At 32.7% G+C, this 17,984-nt stretch overlaps 2 protein-coding genes across 4 annotated transcripts; one reads left to right on the forward strand and one right to left on the reverse strand.

Annotated features, from left to right (window-relative positions):
* Positions 1–1,513: 1,513 nt before the first annotated feature.
* On the reverse strand, positions 1,514–5,784 carry LOC106757991 (tryptophan synthase alpha chain). 3 transcript variants are annotated; one of them, XM_022779102.1, is made up of 10 exons: positions 5,616–5,784; positions 5,014–5,210; positions 4,624–4,770; positions 4,479–4,544; positions 3,862–3,970; positions 3,411–3,487; positions 2,999–3,076; positions 2,103–2,180; positions 1,817–1,876; positions 1,514–1,738 (listed from the first exon to the last, which is right to left on the reverse strand). In XM_022779102.1, exons 2-10 carry the CDS (start codon positions 5,197–5,199, stop codon positions 1,604–1,606), a joined length of 936 nt encoding a protein of 311 aa, XP_022634823.1. In that variant the 5' UTR covers positions 5,200–5,210; positions 5,616–5,784; the 3' UTR covers positions 1,514–1,603. The 3 variants fall into 3 exon arrangements, with proteins under 3 accessions (XP_022634823.1, XP_014496353.1, XP_014496354.1); XM_014640867.2 differs by having other exon boundaries at positions 5,014–5,213; positions 5,616–5,783; XM_014640868.2 differs by having other exon boundaries at positions 5,014–5,115; positions 5,616–5,782.
* A 7,874-nt stretch (positions 5,785–13,658) lies between these two features.
* On the forward strand, positions 13,659–17,470 carry LOC106757952 (transcription factor UNE12). Its single transcript, XM_014640816.2, has 6 exons — positions 13,659–14,216; positions 14,873–14,992; positions 15,087–15,152; positions 16,032–16,097; positions 16,586–16,663; positions 16,743–17,470. The coding sequence occupies exons 1-6, from the start codon at positions 13,899–13,901 to the stop codon at positions 16,971–16,973; spliced, it is 879 nt and encodes a 292-aa protein (XP_014496302.1). The 5' UTR covers positions 13,659–13,898; the 3' UTR covers positions 16,974–17,470.
* Positions 17,471–17,984: the final 514 nt, after the last annotated feature.

Here is a 17,984-nt window from a genome sequence, read left to right on the forward strand (position 1 = left end):
TAAGTGATAGATAAAGTGAAAATATGAGCTTTCGGTTTAGGAGAATTAAAATGAAATATGAAAGGAAAAACACTGACAACTTTTAATTATTAAAATGAATTTTACTTTATGTTTTTAAAATGAGCATGATAGATTATATTTAAAAAATAAAAATTGTAGTGATTAAGTGCCACGATTGGAAAAAAATGGTCCGTATTTGACCATTTTTAAAGATTAAAAATATCTAGAAAGTGAGCGGTGGTGAATTTTAATCACACATTTTCTGCTATAAGAAATGAATTTCATTTGTTAAGACATCTAGGTTACGAATATAATTTAAGTGTACTTAAATCAGTATTAACAATAAATATATTTTCGATTCTAATATCTCCCGCTTTCTTAGTAGGATGTTAGTTTAGCTTTAAAAGAGTACCTCCAAATGAATTTATTCAATTACAAGTTTAAGATATTTTTTTAAGACTGGTGTTATTTAATAAAAGATTATTACTATTTTTCTTACAGAACAATCAGAAATATTTCTTAGTAAAAGTTATTCCCTCTGATTCAAAATAATAAAAGTGACAACATTTTCAACAAGTACATATATTTCCATAAAAGGTACATAAGAAGAGGAGCAAACCCAAAACCAACGAATAACGTTTGATGACGGAGAGAGCACAAAAACAATGGGAAAGGGAATAACCCAAAAATCAACAACAATACAATCACATTTTCCTATTCCTTTTATGCTTTTTCCCTTTCATTTGCTACGCATAAATTTTGTTACCACATCAATAGTCCTTGTGCCATGTATGCCATGTGGCTGGTCGCATCCTCTCGCGCTTAAATAGACGATGATGCTCTTCTATCAATACCCTCCACTTTAAGATGCTGAAGTCCCATATTGTGAGTGACGAATCTCAGAAAACCCGCCTTAAACTAGAAATAATATTGAATTAAAATATAAAAGTGGATTCAAATCTCAATTTACAAACTAATTTTATAAAAATGAATTAAACTTATAATAATGAGTCAAGAAGGCACTGAAGTTTATTGAAGACCATATTGACAATTTGAAACTCATCATCACCAACATGTTTCCTATCAGCCAATTGCTTCATTCAAACTTGTGCTAAATTAAGATTGGCTTTTCGTGTAAATAAGACAATGTCACATTGTTGCATCACGAAGGAAATCCCACAGCAATGGTGGAGCCTGGCGACCATAAACAAATAGGAAAGGAGTCACATCAACAATTGTTTGATAAGCCATTTTATACTAAAACTTAGCCCATATTGAAACCAAAGACAGGGTTTGTCATGGACACAACACTGAAAATACATTTCAGTGCAGTTTCATGATGGTGAGCAATGCTCATAACCAACTCGGTCCCTTAACTTTTAAGTGTGACGCAAGTTACTAGAGAAAGTTTTGGCACAGCACGACAAAATTTATATGGACATTTATTTCAGTAACTAGAAATCTCATCATAATTGAAAAGGAACAAAATTTGCTGATACCCTACATCATGATCAGAAAAAATAAAATTGAATCATATTTTTATTCAAATCCAATATATATAATGACGATAAGTACTAGAATTTTGAGCTCTTAAAGCTTATTTTTAAGGAAGTGCCTCCTTTAAGGAACGGGCAAAAGCTTTCAGCTCTTTCAATCCCTCTTGAGGAGATTTGGCTTCTCCAAGCACCTTCACCATGGCACTGCCAACAATCACACCATCAGCTCCCCATCCTGCTACCTGTATCAAAGTATATGATTGATTATTAACCAAATTGCCTGAGGTAGAAACATATATACATATGGACTGAGAAATAACCTGTTTAACATGCTCGGGCTTTGATATTCCAAAACCAACAGCCACAGGTTTAGTTGTTGCCTGAATTGCAATTAAAAAAAAGGATTAAACAAGTATAAATATTGAGATTGACCAAGTTGAATGGTAGACTATTGTTTTTATCATAATCGATCTGATAAAGCGGCAGGACCAGAGTGGGCCTAAAAAGGGAGGGAAAGAGAATTGAACTTTGATGAAGTGATCAGAAGACAACCACCACATCATACAACATGTAAATAGAGTTGAGAAAAAGATTAAAAAGACAAACCTCTTTAATTTCCTGCAGAAGAGACTGAACATTACCACTAACTGATGATCGGGCTCCAGTGACCCCCACCGAACTCACCTAAATTAAATCAACAAATGATTAATGACATTTGCCAGCAGATGATGAACTGAGGTACTAATGCAAGATATCTTCTGTTTTCACAATCACAGTATATTTTTCTATCCAATTTCCAAAACTTTGGGATAAAGGTGACTTTACCAAGTTCTAGGCGCAAAATATATCAAAATCAAATGTTTGGAATCGTAAACATGCAGTAATATGAGCAAAAATTAATTACAAAAAACAAGCATGAACACAAGATAACACCAAAACACAAGATAACACCAAACTTTCGTAAAATAAGGTTAAAAATTAATCATTGTCAATTTCAAGTCGGCTACTGTAAAAAGAATGTCCCGATCCAGCCTAGTAAATACTTCAAAAAGCTACCTTCAAATACAGAAGGTCAAAAGGCAACTGCACCAACTACAAACAATAGTTTTGTCTACTTGAAGTGCAAAGAGAAGGTCAAAGAGAGTTAATAAACAGAGGAATAAATAAAACCATTGGCATTTTGCGATATACACTGGTTTCTTTGAAGACGAGAAAACAATAATAGTTCACGAGTTTTTGGAATATGCCAAATGCATGCAAACAACATAAAAAGAAAAATTAAAATTTATTCTGATTTCACCGGCTTAAAGCAGGACCAAATTTGCGTTCTAATATTAAAGAAGGCAACCGGTTGGTGAATGGCTAACTTCTTATCCAGTCTATGAATAAAATGTTTGGAAAAAAATATAGAACACAAATAAGCAGATAATGGAGTTATAAGAAAACTAAGAAGCGTAGCCCAAAAACAGAAGTTAATAAATAAGGTTGAAAGAAGTTCATACAAGGTACACAAATCCTTCTGCTGCATCAACAATGGCCTTCATTCGGTTTTTTGGAGTGGTGGGTGTTGTGAGGAGTACCTTAGCAGTAAATATGCCAAATTAATTAGGTATAATTTATCCAAACAAAATTTAAAAGGAAATAAACTATAAAATGTTAACCAATATATATACTAACATATTTATATGATATTGCGAAATATATAATGCAATAGAATGGAATGCTGTTAATCACAAGAAAAGTTCATATCTCCACAATAACCACCATGTCTCCTTTGGTGTGGCTAACAACTGGATTTCATATTTATAGTACAAAAAGGATTCACCACTAGTTTTCAATCATTGGGATCAATGGTATAAGAATATTAATCTGAAATCCAAAATAAAGCAAGAGATCATTTAACGGTAAGCAAACCAGTTCAATTCCATTTTTCTTAGCCTCCACCCTTAAAGTCTCCGTCTCCTCCAGAGGGACATCTGGGACCACGAGGCCTGCATAGCATACATACGGCAAAGAAAAGAATATCGTTCGAATTACCATACCACAGGAAAAAGAGACAAAACGCAAACAAGATCTTGCTTCAAACTTTACAATTTGAACGAAGAAGATGACATAGAAAATGTAACCAGGACTAGGCAGGACAGGAGAGTGAAGATACATTTTCTTAATGATAAATATGTAAATTAACGAAACCAAAAAATCTAACTTTTAATAGTACATGGTGTATGTAACTGGAACTGCTCCCTTATTTTATCTATGCATTTTACAATATTGAATTATTATAGAACTAATACAGAAATTAGACCCAAGTGAAGCATGGCATAATGTAAAACTTTGGAAAATCATTACTTGTGTTGACCCGTACCATGTACGCCCGTTTCTCTTATAATAGACATAAATTTCTCAGTACCACGCTTCAGTATTGGATTGTAATATGTAAACAATGCAATTGGACATGACAATTCCGGAACAACCTGCCAAATCAATCATTGCAAAGAAACACCAATTCAGGAGCCAAGAGAAGCTACACATGACAAAGCAATAAGAAATGGTTTCTGAATCCTTACAAAAAGGAATAATTGTTGTAACAAGGTACAACAGACAAAAAATCTCTCTCCAAAGGTTCAAATTTTGGGAAGTTCAGTGTATCATAGGAAATTAGATATCTGTATCATATATCCTAGATTTAGGGATATTATTTCCTATTTCCTGTTACATCCAGTATCTATATATCAAGGTAAAATAAAATATTGCTTCAGTGAATTGAATCAGTACAAGTCGTTCAAGTTTATTCTTCTGTCCTGGTTTCAAGTAAGAAAAGGGATATTGGATGGATAGGCCTCACTTGTTCAAATTTCATAACAATCTACCAACATTGGTTGTTTGTACTACTAACTTGTAAATTGAAGGAATGAAATTAATTGCTAAATCATTAGCTGTTGACAGTGATAACTAATTAATGGCAAGGAGTTGCACAATTACCTCCTTCAACATAGAAATGATTGCATTGAAGTTGGTCCCCTTTGCAAGAGATCTTGTAGCAGCAGCCTGTAGAGAAAGATGCTTCAGTTTGAGAGTCAGGTNGTATNAGTATCACAANAACANNANAAAATGGAAAGCNTCAAACCTGGATAACNGGACCATCTGCCAAGGGATCAGAATATGGAACACCTAGCTCAATTATGTCAGACCCGCATGAATCAAGCACTTTCAGTGCTTCTGCTGTGGTTGAAAGGTCAGGATCACCGGCTGTAATATACGGTATGAAAGCCACCTTGACACAAACATCTTAGAAAATATTCATTTGGCAGTCAAGAATAGCTCTCAGATTCATTTCTCTTTGCAGTAGGAAACTTGATACGGTACTAAAAGTAACCAACACCATTCCATTTTTATAATCAGGCAGATAAAAGTCATTGATTTGAAAAGGCAAAAAAAATGGAATCAAGTTGAAATGTGATATAATAGTAAACATGACCAACATGGAATCCATACAACTGGAAAAATAACTACTAACTTTTCCTTCTTTTTTCAGTCTGGTGAATGTTTCGGAGAGTCCCGGAACTTCCATGGTCCTCATAGCAGCCACTGGAGTGTATCTCTTCACAGAGATTAAAGCCTTCTCAGAGGAAAAACAAACATGGAAACCGACCTCAGGTTTCTTCAATTGCAAGAAGCAACTTGACTTGAGTGCAAGAGCCATAAAATTGATAACTACTGAAATTTCACATGAAATTAAGCATAAGGGTTCCCAACAGAAGAAAAACCCCTGACCGCGATATTACAGAAAACGAGAAAATGAATCTTCACGGTAAACCAAAAATGCACAAAATCCAACCCTTCAATATCCAAAGAATTTACAGCAGTACATTACGGAACATTCTAGAAACCCATTGAACAATGACAAAGCTTTCACCATAATCAATTGGATAAATGCTAAAGCAAAGAGACAAATGACATCAACACATGCATTTTCACATTCATCTTAACCAAAATACAGTGTTTTCTGAATGGAATACGGAGGTTTAAATTCAACGCAAGTACCAAAAGAATTGTGGTACCTAAAAATTAAAATAAGTGAAAATGAAAGCTGAAAAAGACAGAGAATCGGAGAATGACCTGATTGTTTTTATGTTGGGTTTCTTCTCTCCTTCCTGAATGTGAATCCTATTCTGAGTCTCTCAACCTTTCCTTTGTATATAATAGATTCACCTTTTCTCAGACTTGTGGACAATAAAGAAATTCAACTATGCATTGAATAGTCTTTTTACCCTTTATTCATTCAACGTTTCTGTCCTTTGCTTTCATTTTCATTTTCTTGTCTGCTTTAAATTAAATTCACCGGGGAATGAATTTCGTTACTCTGATAGAATTTAATTTATTTTCATGTAAATGATAAATTAAGTCCTATATATTTTCAATATTTAAATAAATTGTCTTCAATACTCTTAATTTAGAAAACTGGGCGAAAATTTTATCTTCATGATATGCAAAACGATTGGTTAAGTTGAACTATGATATTTAAAAATTTTACTAAAATGATTTTTTTTTTTTGCATATCTATTATGTTCAACGAATTCCATTCATAAAGCAAACATCATTTTGAGACTTAAACTCATTCAACATATTTATAATTTATTCATCAAATTCATATAACTTTTCTCTCTCATTTGAAATTTTCTTAACACATTCAAATTTGAGGACAAATGAAAATGTTTTTTTTTAAGCGGTTTAGAAGAACGTTTAGGTTTTGTTTACTTGAAAAGATTTGGAGAAGAATAACTGAGAGGATTTGATGATAACTTTTTTTGTTTATTTAAATAGATTTGGAGGTTAGTAAGAATGAATTTAGAAGTAATTTTTTTTTAATTTATTACATAAATTAAATCCTACACTAATTCTCACAAATTTTACTTTCAAATTTACTTTTACTTACTTCCAAATTTATTCAAATAAACAACAAAAAAAATTACATTCAAATCTTCTCAATTACTCTTTCTCAGATCGATTCAAATGTACAAAACTTTATTATTTTCTGTTTTCCGATACAACAGTATAGATTCTTAAGACCTATATATACACTATGTACTTTCTTTCACCATCAATATAAAAAATACAGTTTCAGATTTATGATTACTTTTCTCTCCAATAGTCTTTATAATATGGTATCAACACTCAGAAATCGATCCACAACCGTCAACTAAGTTCTCATCTTCACAACACTCATGATATTTTTGTAGTTGGACCAAGCTCGGGCATGACAGCTGTGAACTGATCTCCGAGCAACCTGTCTTGAGAATAAAACCATGCGCCAATTCTTGGGAACCATAAAATCCATTATTGATGAACTTGCTAGAATAGGGTGTTCTAATAATCAAGAAGAATATATACGGTAAGAAAAATAGGTACAGGTATTATTGAAGATGAAAATTGGTCGAAAACATAAAAATTTATCAATAATGAATTGTTTTTACGAATCAAAACTTATCAATAATAGTATAGTTGGTAACATGTTCCGACAAAATTCTATATCCACCATTAATTACTAAAGGAAAAAGGCATTGATAATTACTGGAAAAAAGTCATGGGTAATTATTGAAGAATATACTAATAGTTAATTGTTGAAGAAAAAAAATTCTTCAATAAATATCATGATCCGGTTCATCTTTATCATATAATGATCTTTAAATGTTCCTTCATCATGTTTTCATCACTTCTAGCAACCATGGAACAAACCCCATTTTTTATTTGCATTTCATCATTATTCCTCTCATGCGTCCATGACGCCCTTCTCCAATCAATTTCATCTTCATCATGCTACACACAACCACTCATGCACCAATCATAAAAAATTACGAACCTTAATCTCCTTCGTTTTTTTTAACGCTTCATTCTCAACACCATACCAAAACAACTTTCATACTCTATTGTCGTGATGATGGATTGCATATCGTAGTGAGACTTGCTAACAAGGGACTTTGGCGACTCTGTTTAGCATTATTTCAAATAATGGCGCCTCTAATAGCCGGAGAACATGGCTAACGAGTGAAAATGCAATGGCAGGCTTGGAAGAAATCCTCGCGTGGAAAAGCGAAATTAAAGGGAGAAGAGGGCAAAAATTGTGATGACATTGTGTGAGCTCTCAGACACAACAAATGACAACCACAAACAGAGCTCGGTAAAGATTATGCCATTGGGACAAGAACAAAACCCTACACAAAGAGAGAGGCTCATCGATGCCATCAACATAGGTCGTCATTGCAGGCACTGCGGCGACAATGAGCGATGGTGGTGTGAGCAGGTGACCTAGTTTAGGTCTGGTGGCTTGTGAATGTGAAAGAGATGAGATATATATGTTGGTAAGAAGAATATGAGATTATGTGGACGAAAATTTTTCCATTTTTTTATTAACAAATTTACCGATAGAAAACCTGTTAATAATAAACATTTTAAATTATCAAAGGATGTTACTGACAGATTTCAAAATTGTCATTATCGTAGGATTTTACCGTTGAAAAAACTTGTCGATAAATGAACTACCGTTAATAAATCCTTTCGGTAATTCAAATTTATCGACATTTATTTTTGTCGGGAAAGTTTCATCTATAATTGATAATGTTAAATTTTACCATTGTCTGAAGTACAATTTCTTAAAAAAATCAACTCTTCTTTAGCTTGTAAATTTCTTAATCTTCACTTTTATCTTATTTTTGTAAATAGATTTATTTTAGGCACTTATTAATTTATATCTTTAATCCCCTCTTTTTGTATCTTATTTTGTAATAGGAACAACCTCTACCAAACTACAGAGTTGGGTAACCAAAGAAGTAGAAAGAACAACAAAAAAAAGGGAGAACATGAAGTCCAGGTGGCATTGAGCGCCACTACCTTGCATTGAGCGACCACTTTACAGAGCACCCCCTATCCACCACTGAGCACTAGCATTACAAAGAGCAAATATGATCTTTATGAAGACCTACGCTGAACAACAAACCTTGAGTGTTGAGTAGTAGACCATGAGTGTTGAGTGGTGCTTTGCTGATGTGGCAAAATTGGGCCTTTGGATGGTTGAAGGCACGAAAACACTCTTTGGAGAGCTTGAAGGGCTATTAAGGTTTTTGGGAACACTCCCTTCTTCCTCTTAGTTTCTCTCCTTATTCCATGTTTATTTTGTAAGTTTAAGGCTCTCCGTTCATAGAGAGTCAAACCCATCTTGTTTAGGGTAATTGTAGCCATTGAACTCTTGTATATCTTGTAAATGATTTGAATTTATACATACATACATATATACATACATACATACGTATATACATACATACATACATATATACATACATACATACATATATACATACATATATATATATATATATGTATGTATGTATGTATATGTATATATGTGTGTGTGCGCGCGCGTGTGTGTGTCTTCCAATAAATGTTAGCTCTTTTATTTTTTTCTCTTAATGCTTACTATAATGGGAATGTTCATAGCTTGATTCATTGTTATTAGGTTTTGGGAAGAATCTCGTGAAACCTAGACTTGGAACAAGATGCCTAGTGGAGCTAGTATCTAGGAATGGAACTTGACCTATTAATTTTCTTAAACCCTAGATCTTAATGCATGTTTGTTCGTTGAATGATCAAGGGAATGATGCTTAATTAAAAAGCCTAGGTTTTTTCACCTAAGAGATTAAGGTTTGAGTGTTCTTGTGGGTTGACATTAATATTTTGATAAAGAAGAGATGAGTTTGTGTATACATGAGAGTGAAGTCGGTGAAATCTATCTCAACAATAACTTTTCGTACCATTTCCAACCATTTTTCATTCTTTAGTATCATCAACCTCCAAAGTCCAACCTTTATTCTTTATCTATTTATTTTCTTACACATAATTTTAATCCATGAAATATTCTTTAATGTATGAGTTATTAATTATAAAATTATCTAGTATTACAAAAGACTTTTAAGAAATCATACTTAGTCTTATCACGTATTTGGTATGTTTGTCGAGAAAATAACAGTAATTTTATATTTTAATATAATCTATGTGTCATTATGTGATTGGTTCAAAATTATTCTACAATCAATAATAATAATCATAAGCACTATTATGAACCAATCACAGAATGACACCTAGATGATATTAAAATATTATAAAATAATATTGTCAAAGTATCATTGTCCCTCTCCTGTCCGAGTAATTTTAGTCATCCAAGAAGGCAAGTTTGAAACACGGTCATCATAGAGGTGGAGGTGCTTCTTCTAGCCCATGAATCCTGCACATATCGATTTTGAAGAATGTATCAAGAACCACAATTGCATGGGTTCTCCAGATCGAGTCACTCGTGAACGCACTGAACGAGGACGGAATGAAAGATTTGCGATCTTCTAACGTCAAATCTGCCTCAAATATGGACATATTGCCAACATTTGCTTTTATCAAACTTACACTTCTTATCAACCGACTGAATATCCTGTTCTTTATGATCTTTACATTCTTGCATTATGAAAAATTGTTTTTACAATATTAATAAAGTTTGAATCGAATTCTTGTTTTAAATTGTGAAAAAGTAAATAATACATGTATTTAAAATATCAAAACCCTTTTATATTGTCATTGTAAATAAAGCTTTGTTTGACTTTTTTAATACTACACTAAAAATATATACAAATTTTTCGAATTATTTGATAGTGTAAAAAATTACATTAGGAATACACGCATGTTACAATGTCTTCTAATAAAAATATCATTGATTAAATTTTATGTCAAACTTATTAAATCAGCATGTTTTAAACATTTTGGACCCAAAATGAAAAGGTTTCGATAAAAATGTTTATAATAAAACCATTGAAAGTTCATATGAAAATTATTAGTAAATAGGATCAAGTAGTAAGACTAAACAACTCACAATCTTATTTAAATGTCATTCAATAAAAATAAAACTACTTAATCGTGTTTTTTTTATATAGTAAATGACTAACTTTAGTTCCTTGTGATTTCAATTACTGAAATCAAAATATTTTTTTTTTAGAATTGACATTTTGTCCAACTCTTATAATTTCATCTTTTCTTCCTCTCATGTTTATTTTTATCTAATTTGTATTTGTACATATATTAACTTAAAATGATGGATGTTAACTTTTTTTTTTTTTTTTCAACTGTACCACATCATCATTACAAATAGTATATGAAAGTTTTAAAGTATTGTTCTGATAACACTTATTTGTCTTTAACTTAGATAAAACAATAAAATAATGATTGATTTCATAAGTACGGAAATAAATTGTAATGACAACAATTTTAGAGATTATAATTGTAATTAAGATGAAACTTCATTGGAACTGAGTATCATAATTTAACTTAATAATTATTCACCTTAATATAAACTTTGTACAACATATACTATTTCATTCAAACATTCACATCAAGGTATACTCATTTTAATTCCTTAAGATTGAGTTTTAAATATATATCTTAAATTACTAATTCCTTAATTCGTTTAACATACAATTTGTACTAAAGTGTATAAGAATGACCAAAAATAATTGATATCATTCCTAGAACCAATCCTCTTAATTGTTCTATCTATCTCTATGTTCAAACTTACATTCAAATAGCATCATATTTTCATACAATAGTAAATTCAAAAAAGAGCATATGAACGAACAAAGATATATTGCACAAAAATTTTACATCAAAATGAGTTCATTACATCCAATCCCAATAAAAAATGAAATTAGCTACTTATAATAATCTAAAACATATAAGTTTGATGAAATTCGGTTGAAGAACAATGTCTTGATGCCTTGTAGCCTTTGTCAATTTTTTCTTCGTCCTTTTCTAACCAGAACCCCTTTCACTTCTTTCTTTCTCGACTAAATAACCACTCCCAGAATTACACAATTTGTTGAGCAAGCATGTATGCGTACGCTGAGTAAAAACTTAAATGCTTCTCTGTTAATTGATTCCACTCATTGAGTGAGCCACTCTACTCGTTGAGCGAATGTCCTTCTTTTTAGCTGAGCAAATCATTATTGGCTTAGCGAGAAGATCCTAACATATTCTTCAATAATGTATCAATTTCTTGTATAATGACCTACACAAACTTACCTAACAACTATTACATCTTTCTACAAGGAAAACACATAACTCATAAATAAATACAAATTTGAGAGTATTTATAAGCATGAATAATAAGTATTTTATATCTTAAAGTATATCTTTTTAATTAAATTGAAAAAATAAATTTTACTATTTTTAAAATTTACATAGAAAATTTTTTGAATATACGTACTTTTTATTTATTAATTATTTCAGCAGATAACATTGGACGTATCTTTACTTATCATCATACATACACATAAAAAGAAAAAAAGAGGAGAGTAAAAAACAAAAGAAAGAAAAAAGTATAAGTATAAAGTAACCACTTATTTAGAATTTGTTAAAAAAATCTATTATAATAAAATTGATTAAAATCTGCATAAAAAGATTGTGATGTAGTGAGATCTACCTTTTATAGGTGTGGTCTTTGGTCTGATCTCATGAGTATTGAGTCATTAAATCTCAAATATAGTAAATAGGTCCCATAATATCAAATTGATTATATGATTATCCAGTTGAATAAACTTAATTCTAATTATTAGAAAAAAAAATTACAACTTGATGAGGCGCATAACTTATGTTGCACATATCTTACTTTATGGTGATTAACCCGAAATAATAGCGACTAAATAATCAACTTTACTGATCAAAATCATATTTAAGTTAAAGTTAACTGATTGAAACTCAAATTTATCAATTCAGAACTCATAAATCATGATTAAAAGTTAAACCCTTCAAATCATAAAAAATATCAAATCCTAATCATGTTTATCATGCATGCATGAATTATTATAACCCACTAATAACATAATAAAAAAAATCAATAAATCTTGCGCAAAATTTGCAATTAATGAATTAAGTAACCAATCTATTCCATCAATTATTCTCCCTTTTCCTTAAATGAGAAGAAAGAATAGGAGATGCAGGTGCTTCAAAATTGTGTAGAAAAATGAATAAAATATGAGGGAGAGGAGAGTGCTGTTGATGTTTCTCGTCAGCAACACAAAGAAAATTTAGAAAGTGTGTTTAGAGTAAAGTTTTATTACTTAAGTAATCAAATTATTAAATGTTAAATTAATTCATTTTAATTTGAAATGGTTATTATTATTATTATCTGTATATTTGCCAACTTTCACTTCTATGTCAATAAAATGGATTTTTGGGCTGAAGGCACGTCCAGGCCCATATATTCACTAAGAAAAAAATATTTAATATTCGTCAGTTATAATTATTTATAAAATAATATAAATTCTCTCTAAAATATTACACAAGCCACTTAATTTTATCTTAATAATAATTTTCAAATTTAACTTCATATTTTAAATTATCATGTAAAATAAACATAACAATAAAATTATACAAATTAACCATATATAAAAAAGAATTAATATATATGAGTTTTTCTTCCTATTTTTTTTTTTTTTTTTTTTAGAAATACTTGTGGAGAAATTGATCTCGATGTATACCATATTGAGGTTGCTTAAACTAGGTATCTTGTTGCCAAATAAATATTTCAACACCTGAAATTCTTGTTTTAGGACTTTTACATTGGTGTAGAGTGTAGTGTTGAGTTTGCACAAGTGATGCCTTTTCTCAGCAAAAAAAATTAACAATAATAGAATAATAAGAATTTGGTAAGGAAAAACGTGAAATAGTTTTAATTGATTGTGATGCAAAATGTAAATATAAATTGAGAAACATAATAATTGTTGCCTCTTGGATGATTGCATTAGGACAATAGGATGCAACGAACACAACATGAGTAGTGTTGTAAAGTATATGTAATAGTCATTAAAATTTTATTATTTTAGAAGTTATATGATATTTAAAAATATTGAAATTACTATCTACTTAGGAAAAATGTCTGATATTAATGAGAGGTTCTTTCCAACACGCGATTGGTATGAATTTGTTAATAAGAAAGAAATTGAGGGAAGAAGGAGAAAAGAAGAAGTGTGTAGTAGAAGAACTTCCCAAGTCAATAATAATAGGTTCAGAAAGGGGGAGAAAGAAAAGAGGGGTGGACTTGGGTGTAAATACCAAAAATAGAGCCCCTTTAGAAGAAAAAAAAGAAAGAAAGAAAGGAGAAGCTTTTTGTAAGCAGGATAAAGGCACACGCACTCATTGTGCAAAGTGGGAAGCTAACTACCCAGTAGAGAAAAAAAGCACGGTTAAGTTAGTGCAAAACCAAGAAACAAAACCAAACCATTTTCACTTTCCGTTTCATGTAGATTCTCCGTTCCCAACTCGTTTACCCGATTCAACCTTGACTCGTCCCGGTTCAAGCTCAAACTTCTACTCATGGCGAATAACCCTTCCGACGCTCCCGCAGACGATTTCCTTGAACAAATTCTCGGCCTCCCGACCTTCGCTTCCGGAGACTCGGGCCTTGCTTCTGCCGATGTTGGACTCTCCGGTACTACTTCTCCGGCTCCGATGATGCTGCAGCTTAACTCTGCCGACGCCAACGCTCACCTCACCGGCGCCGCCTTCCACGCGCCGGTGTATCAGTTAGGTCTTAGCTTGGACCAAGGCAAAGGAGGGTTCATGAAGCCCGAGGAAGCCTCCGCTAGTGGAAAGCGCTATCGCGACGACGTGGTTGATGGTAGAGCTAAGAATGTAAACCTCTACCTTATTTCGACTCTCCTCTTTTTTTTTTTTTATATGATCTTCTATTGAGACTGAGCTCTGTGCTTTGCATCAACTAATTGTTTCGGTCTAATATGAGCGTTTGTTTCAGGAAGAGGTTTTATATGCTTAGAATTACTTTAGTTGAATTGCCAAGTTCAACTTACCACCATTGCATTTCCGTAGAGCATAGCGAAACGGTTTAAATTAAAGGTTAATGAAAATAGTACCAAGCGGTGGAACGGTGATTTCCTTCCAAATTAAAGTGTATAAAATAATGAGATTATTCGAGTTTCATGTTGACGGATTTGTTAGGTGTGTGGTTGTTGTTGATGCTAGTCAACTTGGTATAGACACGTCAATAACATGTCTCGCTGTAATTGCCCACGCTGTTGGGTATATTGTCAGATTTGTTAGGTTTGAGTATGATTTATTGAGTTAGGTTAGTTACACCTTATGTAGGCACTTACGGTTACCTTCTGTAATCTTCAAACCTCTTAAATCATGTAGTATATTTATGCTTGACTTTGAGTAATCTTTGAATGATTGTTTTCTTGTGAGAATCTTCGTTTTCTTTATACTGTTCTCGTTCTTACCGGATCAAGTAGCATTTGTTGTACAGTTGATAATTCATAACCCTCTTTTAGGTTTTTCATGGGCAACCCATGCCTACTACTATGCCTACTGCTCCACATCCTCCAGCAATACGCCCTAGGGTGCGAGCAAGGAGAGGACAGGCTACAGATCCACATAGCATAGCTGAACGGGTAAGTTTTTAGATGCTTGAATACAAACTATTTGATTAAACTGTGGGTTAAGATCGTATCTCACTCTGTCTTCCATCTTACCTTTTGATTACAGTTGCGCAGAGAAAGAATAGCAGAAAGAATCAGGGCGTTGCAAGAACTCGTTCCCAGTGTCAATAAGGTATGTGATTTCCTCGAATTGCTAGTTGTGGTCTTGCATTTATCATTAGCAAGTGGAATAGACTTTGGTAAAGTAAAGGATTTAATCATGAATTGTTAAAAATGATAGAGTATCAAGTTAATCTTTACATAAGATGCGTATTTATTACTATTCCCTTTAATTTCTAGCTTGTTGACTTCATAATAACACAGTTTATGATCAATTTCAATTTCTCGCGAATAAAAATGACATTAGTATTATTGCAAGAATAAAAAAAGCAGTGCTAAAAGTGACCGCTTTCAAGGCTTGCTTGTGACTTATCTGTCTTCTTTCTTGGGGGATATCGTTCATTACATACTTGTTTTGTACTTCACCCATCTCCACTTACACCATTGGTTTTCATACATTCTGTCTTCCTTTTACAATACACCTTAGAAAAAGCAGATGTCATTACTTTTATAACTTTACTGTGAACATGTAACTTTTACAAATTAGGTTGCTTTTGCATGTAAAAATTGCTTCAATTCAAGAATATTGGGACACTTCTGGCTTTTCAAGAGCTTTTCTTTACACAAGGCCTGGTTAAAGCAATGAGTTTTATTAAAGCTGAACATTATTGTATAATGTGCGGAGCTTGCTTCAATGCAATGTTTAATCCAGGATAACTAGTTTCTGGTAGTGGAATAACATCTGCATATATCCTGATCTGGCGTGCATGCAAATGGAATTTTTAAGAATACTTGGTGTCAAATAATTGTACTGGATTTCTGATACGGTTTTGTATGATATGTGTGATACCTCTGTTTTGCTGCATGGCTGCTGAGTGTTTGCAGAAAAAAGATAAGAGTACTGAATTTTTTTATTTGTTCTAATATTGTGGTGCATTTCCACTTTGTTCAGACGGATAGAGCTGCCATGTTAGATGAAATTGTCGATTATGTCAAGTTCCTAAGGCTTCAAGTGAAGGTAAAAATGCCATTGTTCTCCTCAGCGATCCTGCTTTTATTTTCTAGGTTTGGTCTCTATTTGTAACGGTGACAATTTATAACGACTTATCATAATTTGTTGGATATTGCCTGTTAAATTTGTTAACCTTCACATTTTTATCCCCATGGCTCTGAGAGGTCAATTAGTTAGTGTTCAACTCGTTATCATGAATCCCACAATACGGTGGTGGCCACTTGCCACTTTGGATGAGAACTTGTTGGCTGATTAAGACTGAGGAATATCTAAACACAGTCAAATGGTAGCATTTTCAGGGTGCTTAGTGCGCTATATTTTTTTTAAACTGTCCAATAACTTTGAAGGGTTTTATGTTGAAATACAGATTACTGTTTGAACCATGGTATCAATATAAAAGCAGAAGGTTTTCTCTCTAGCCAAAGTTAGCTTTATAGCAGTGTGAGATTGAGACTGCAAACGACTTCCAATGACTTGATTCATGTACCTTTCAGGTTTTGAGCATGAGTAGATTGGGTGGAGCGGGTGCAGTGGCACCACTGGTAACTGACATACCGTTATCATCAGTTGAGGTGATTATTGTGAGGAAATAGTTGAAAGAATTTTATTTTTAATATCCTCAAGAGATTTAACAAATTTGGTGATGATCAGGAAGAAGGTGGTGAAGGTGCAAGAAACCGACCAGCATGGGACAAGTTGTCAAATGATGGCACAGAAAGACAGGTAGCCAAGCTTATGGAAGAAAACGTTGGGGCTGCCATGCAGTTTCTTCAATCAAAGGCTCTCTGCATCATGCCCATCTCACTAGCATCGGCAATTTACCAGTCACAACCACCGGACTCTTCTAGTATAGTGAAGCCTGAAACTAATCCTCCTTCATAGACCTTAGGCACACGTGTTGAGCAATCTACTATTGGTCCCGTGACGGGCTCACCTAATACTGCTGGGACCCACGCCTAACGCGTTATTTGTCTGTTCCAAACCCCCATAAATAAGTCACTGGAAAGCATCAAGTTGCAATCAAAGTCAGATGCCATAATTCTTCCTTTTTTGCCTTTGTTCCAGCTTTTGTCAATACAGGGTTCGATGTCAATGCCTTGGAAAATACAAGCAAACCCCTATCTTGTCTTACCGAATTTCAAGTAGAGAGGAAGAAATTGTCAAAAGTTGAAGTGATATGCGTCTCTTTTTTTTGTGTCAAATGGTGGGGGTAGTGGACCATGATGTTAAGCGCTTTTGTAGTGGGATGTGGGACCTTCTAAAAGGTTAGAGTGGTGTGTATACTTTTAATAGTGAAGCTGAAATGAACAATAGTTGCTTTAACAATGCTGGGCTATGGCCAGTCTTCCAAAAACTATGATGGTGCTTTGTTTTTTGTTTGGGGCGTGTGTGAGTTGTTTACTAAAAAGTAATTGGACGACTTTTCTCTATTCTTCTGAATCATCATTAAATTTTGATTCATCAGATGGAAATGGAAGCACAAATGTGGGTGCCCCTTTCACCCAATCCTTTTCAATCTGTATAAACTGTAACCTTATTCAATTCAATTGACAGGAAGTCTTCGCTGAACTCATCAATGTTCGGGTAAAGAAAGGCAAACACATTTAAGAGGATATTCAGTTCAGTTTTCCAAGCCTTTTCTAAATGAAAATAATTCTTGTATATTTTCCAAGATGTTTTTTTTTTTTTTTCATTTTAGAAGAATGTAATGGTTTTTTAAAGAATTTTTTAAATTTATTTTATGACTTTTATTTAATTTTGATTTTGCAAGATTTATAAAATATGAAATCATAATTTTTGAAAGGAGTTTATTTACTTGCAGAAAACTTGAAGGATTTCGGTGTAGAGGACAAGACACAATATTATACGTTTCTCTATCAAGATATAACAACT

This window comes from Vigna radiata, chromosome 3, assembly GCF_000741045.1.
Source record: "Vigna radiata var. radiata cultivar VC1973A chromosome 3, Vradiata_ver6, whole genome shotgun sequence".
Classification (NCBI taxonomy): Eukaryota; Viridiplantae; Streptophyta; class Magnoliopsida; order Fabales; family Fabaceae; genus Vigna; species Vigna radiata.

Excerpts from the sequence above, each read along its gene's own strand:
- LOC106757952 (XM_014640816.2), top strand. The coding sequence starts at position 13,899 with ATGGCGAATAACCCTTCCGACGCTCCCGCAGACGATTTCCTTGAACAA. Across the intron at positions 14,217-14,872 it reads TTGATGGTAGAGCTAAGAAT|GTTTTTCATGGGCAACCCAT; the intron begins GTAAACCTCTAC and ends ACCCTCTTTTAG. Across the intron at positions 16,664-16,742 it reads TACCGTTATCATCAGTTGAG|GAAGAAGGTGGTGAAGGTGC; the intron begins GTGATTATTGTG and ends GGTGATGATCAG.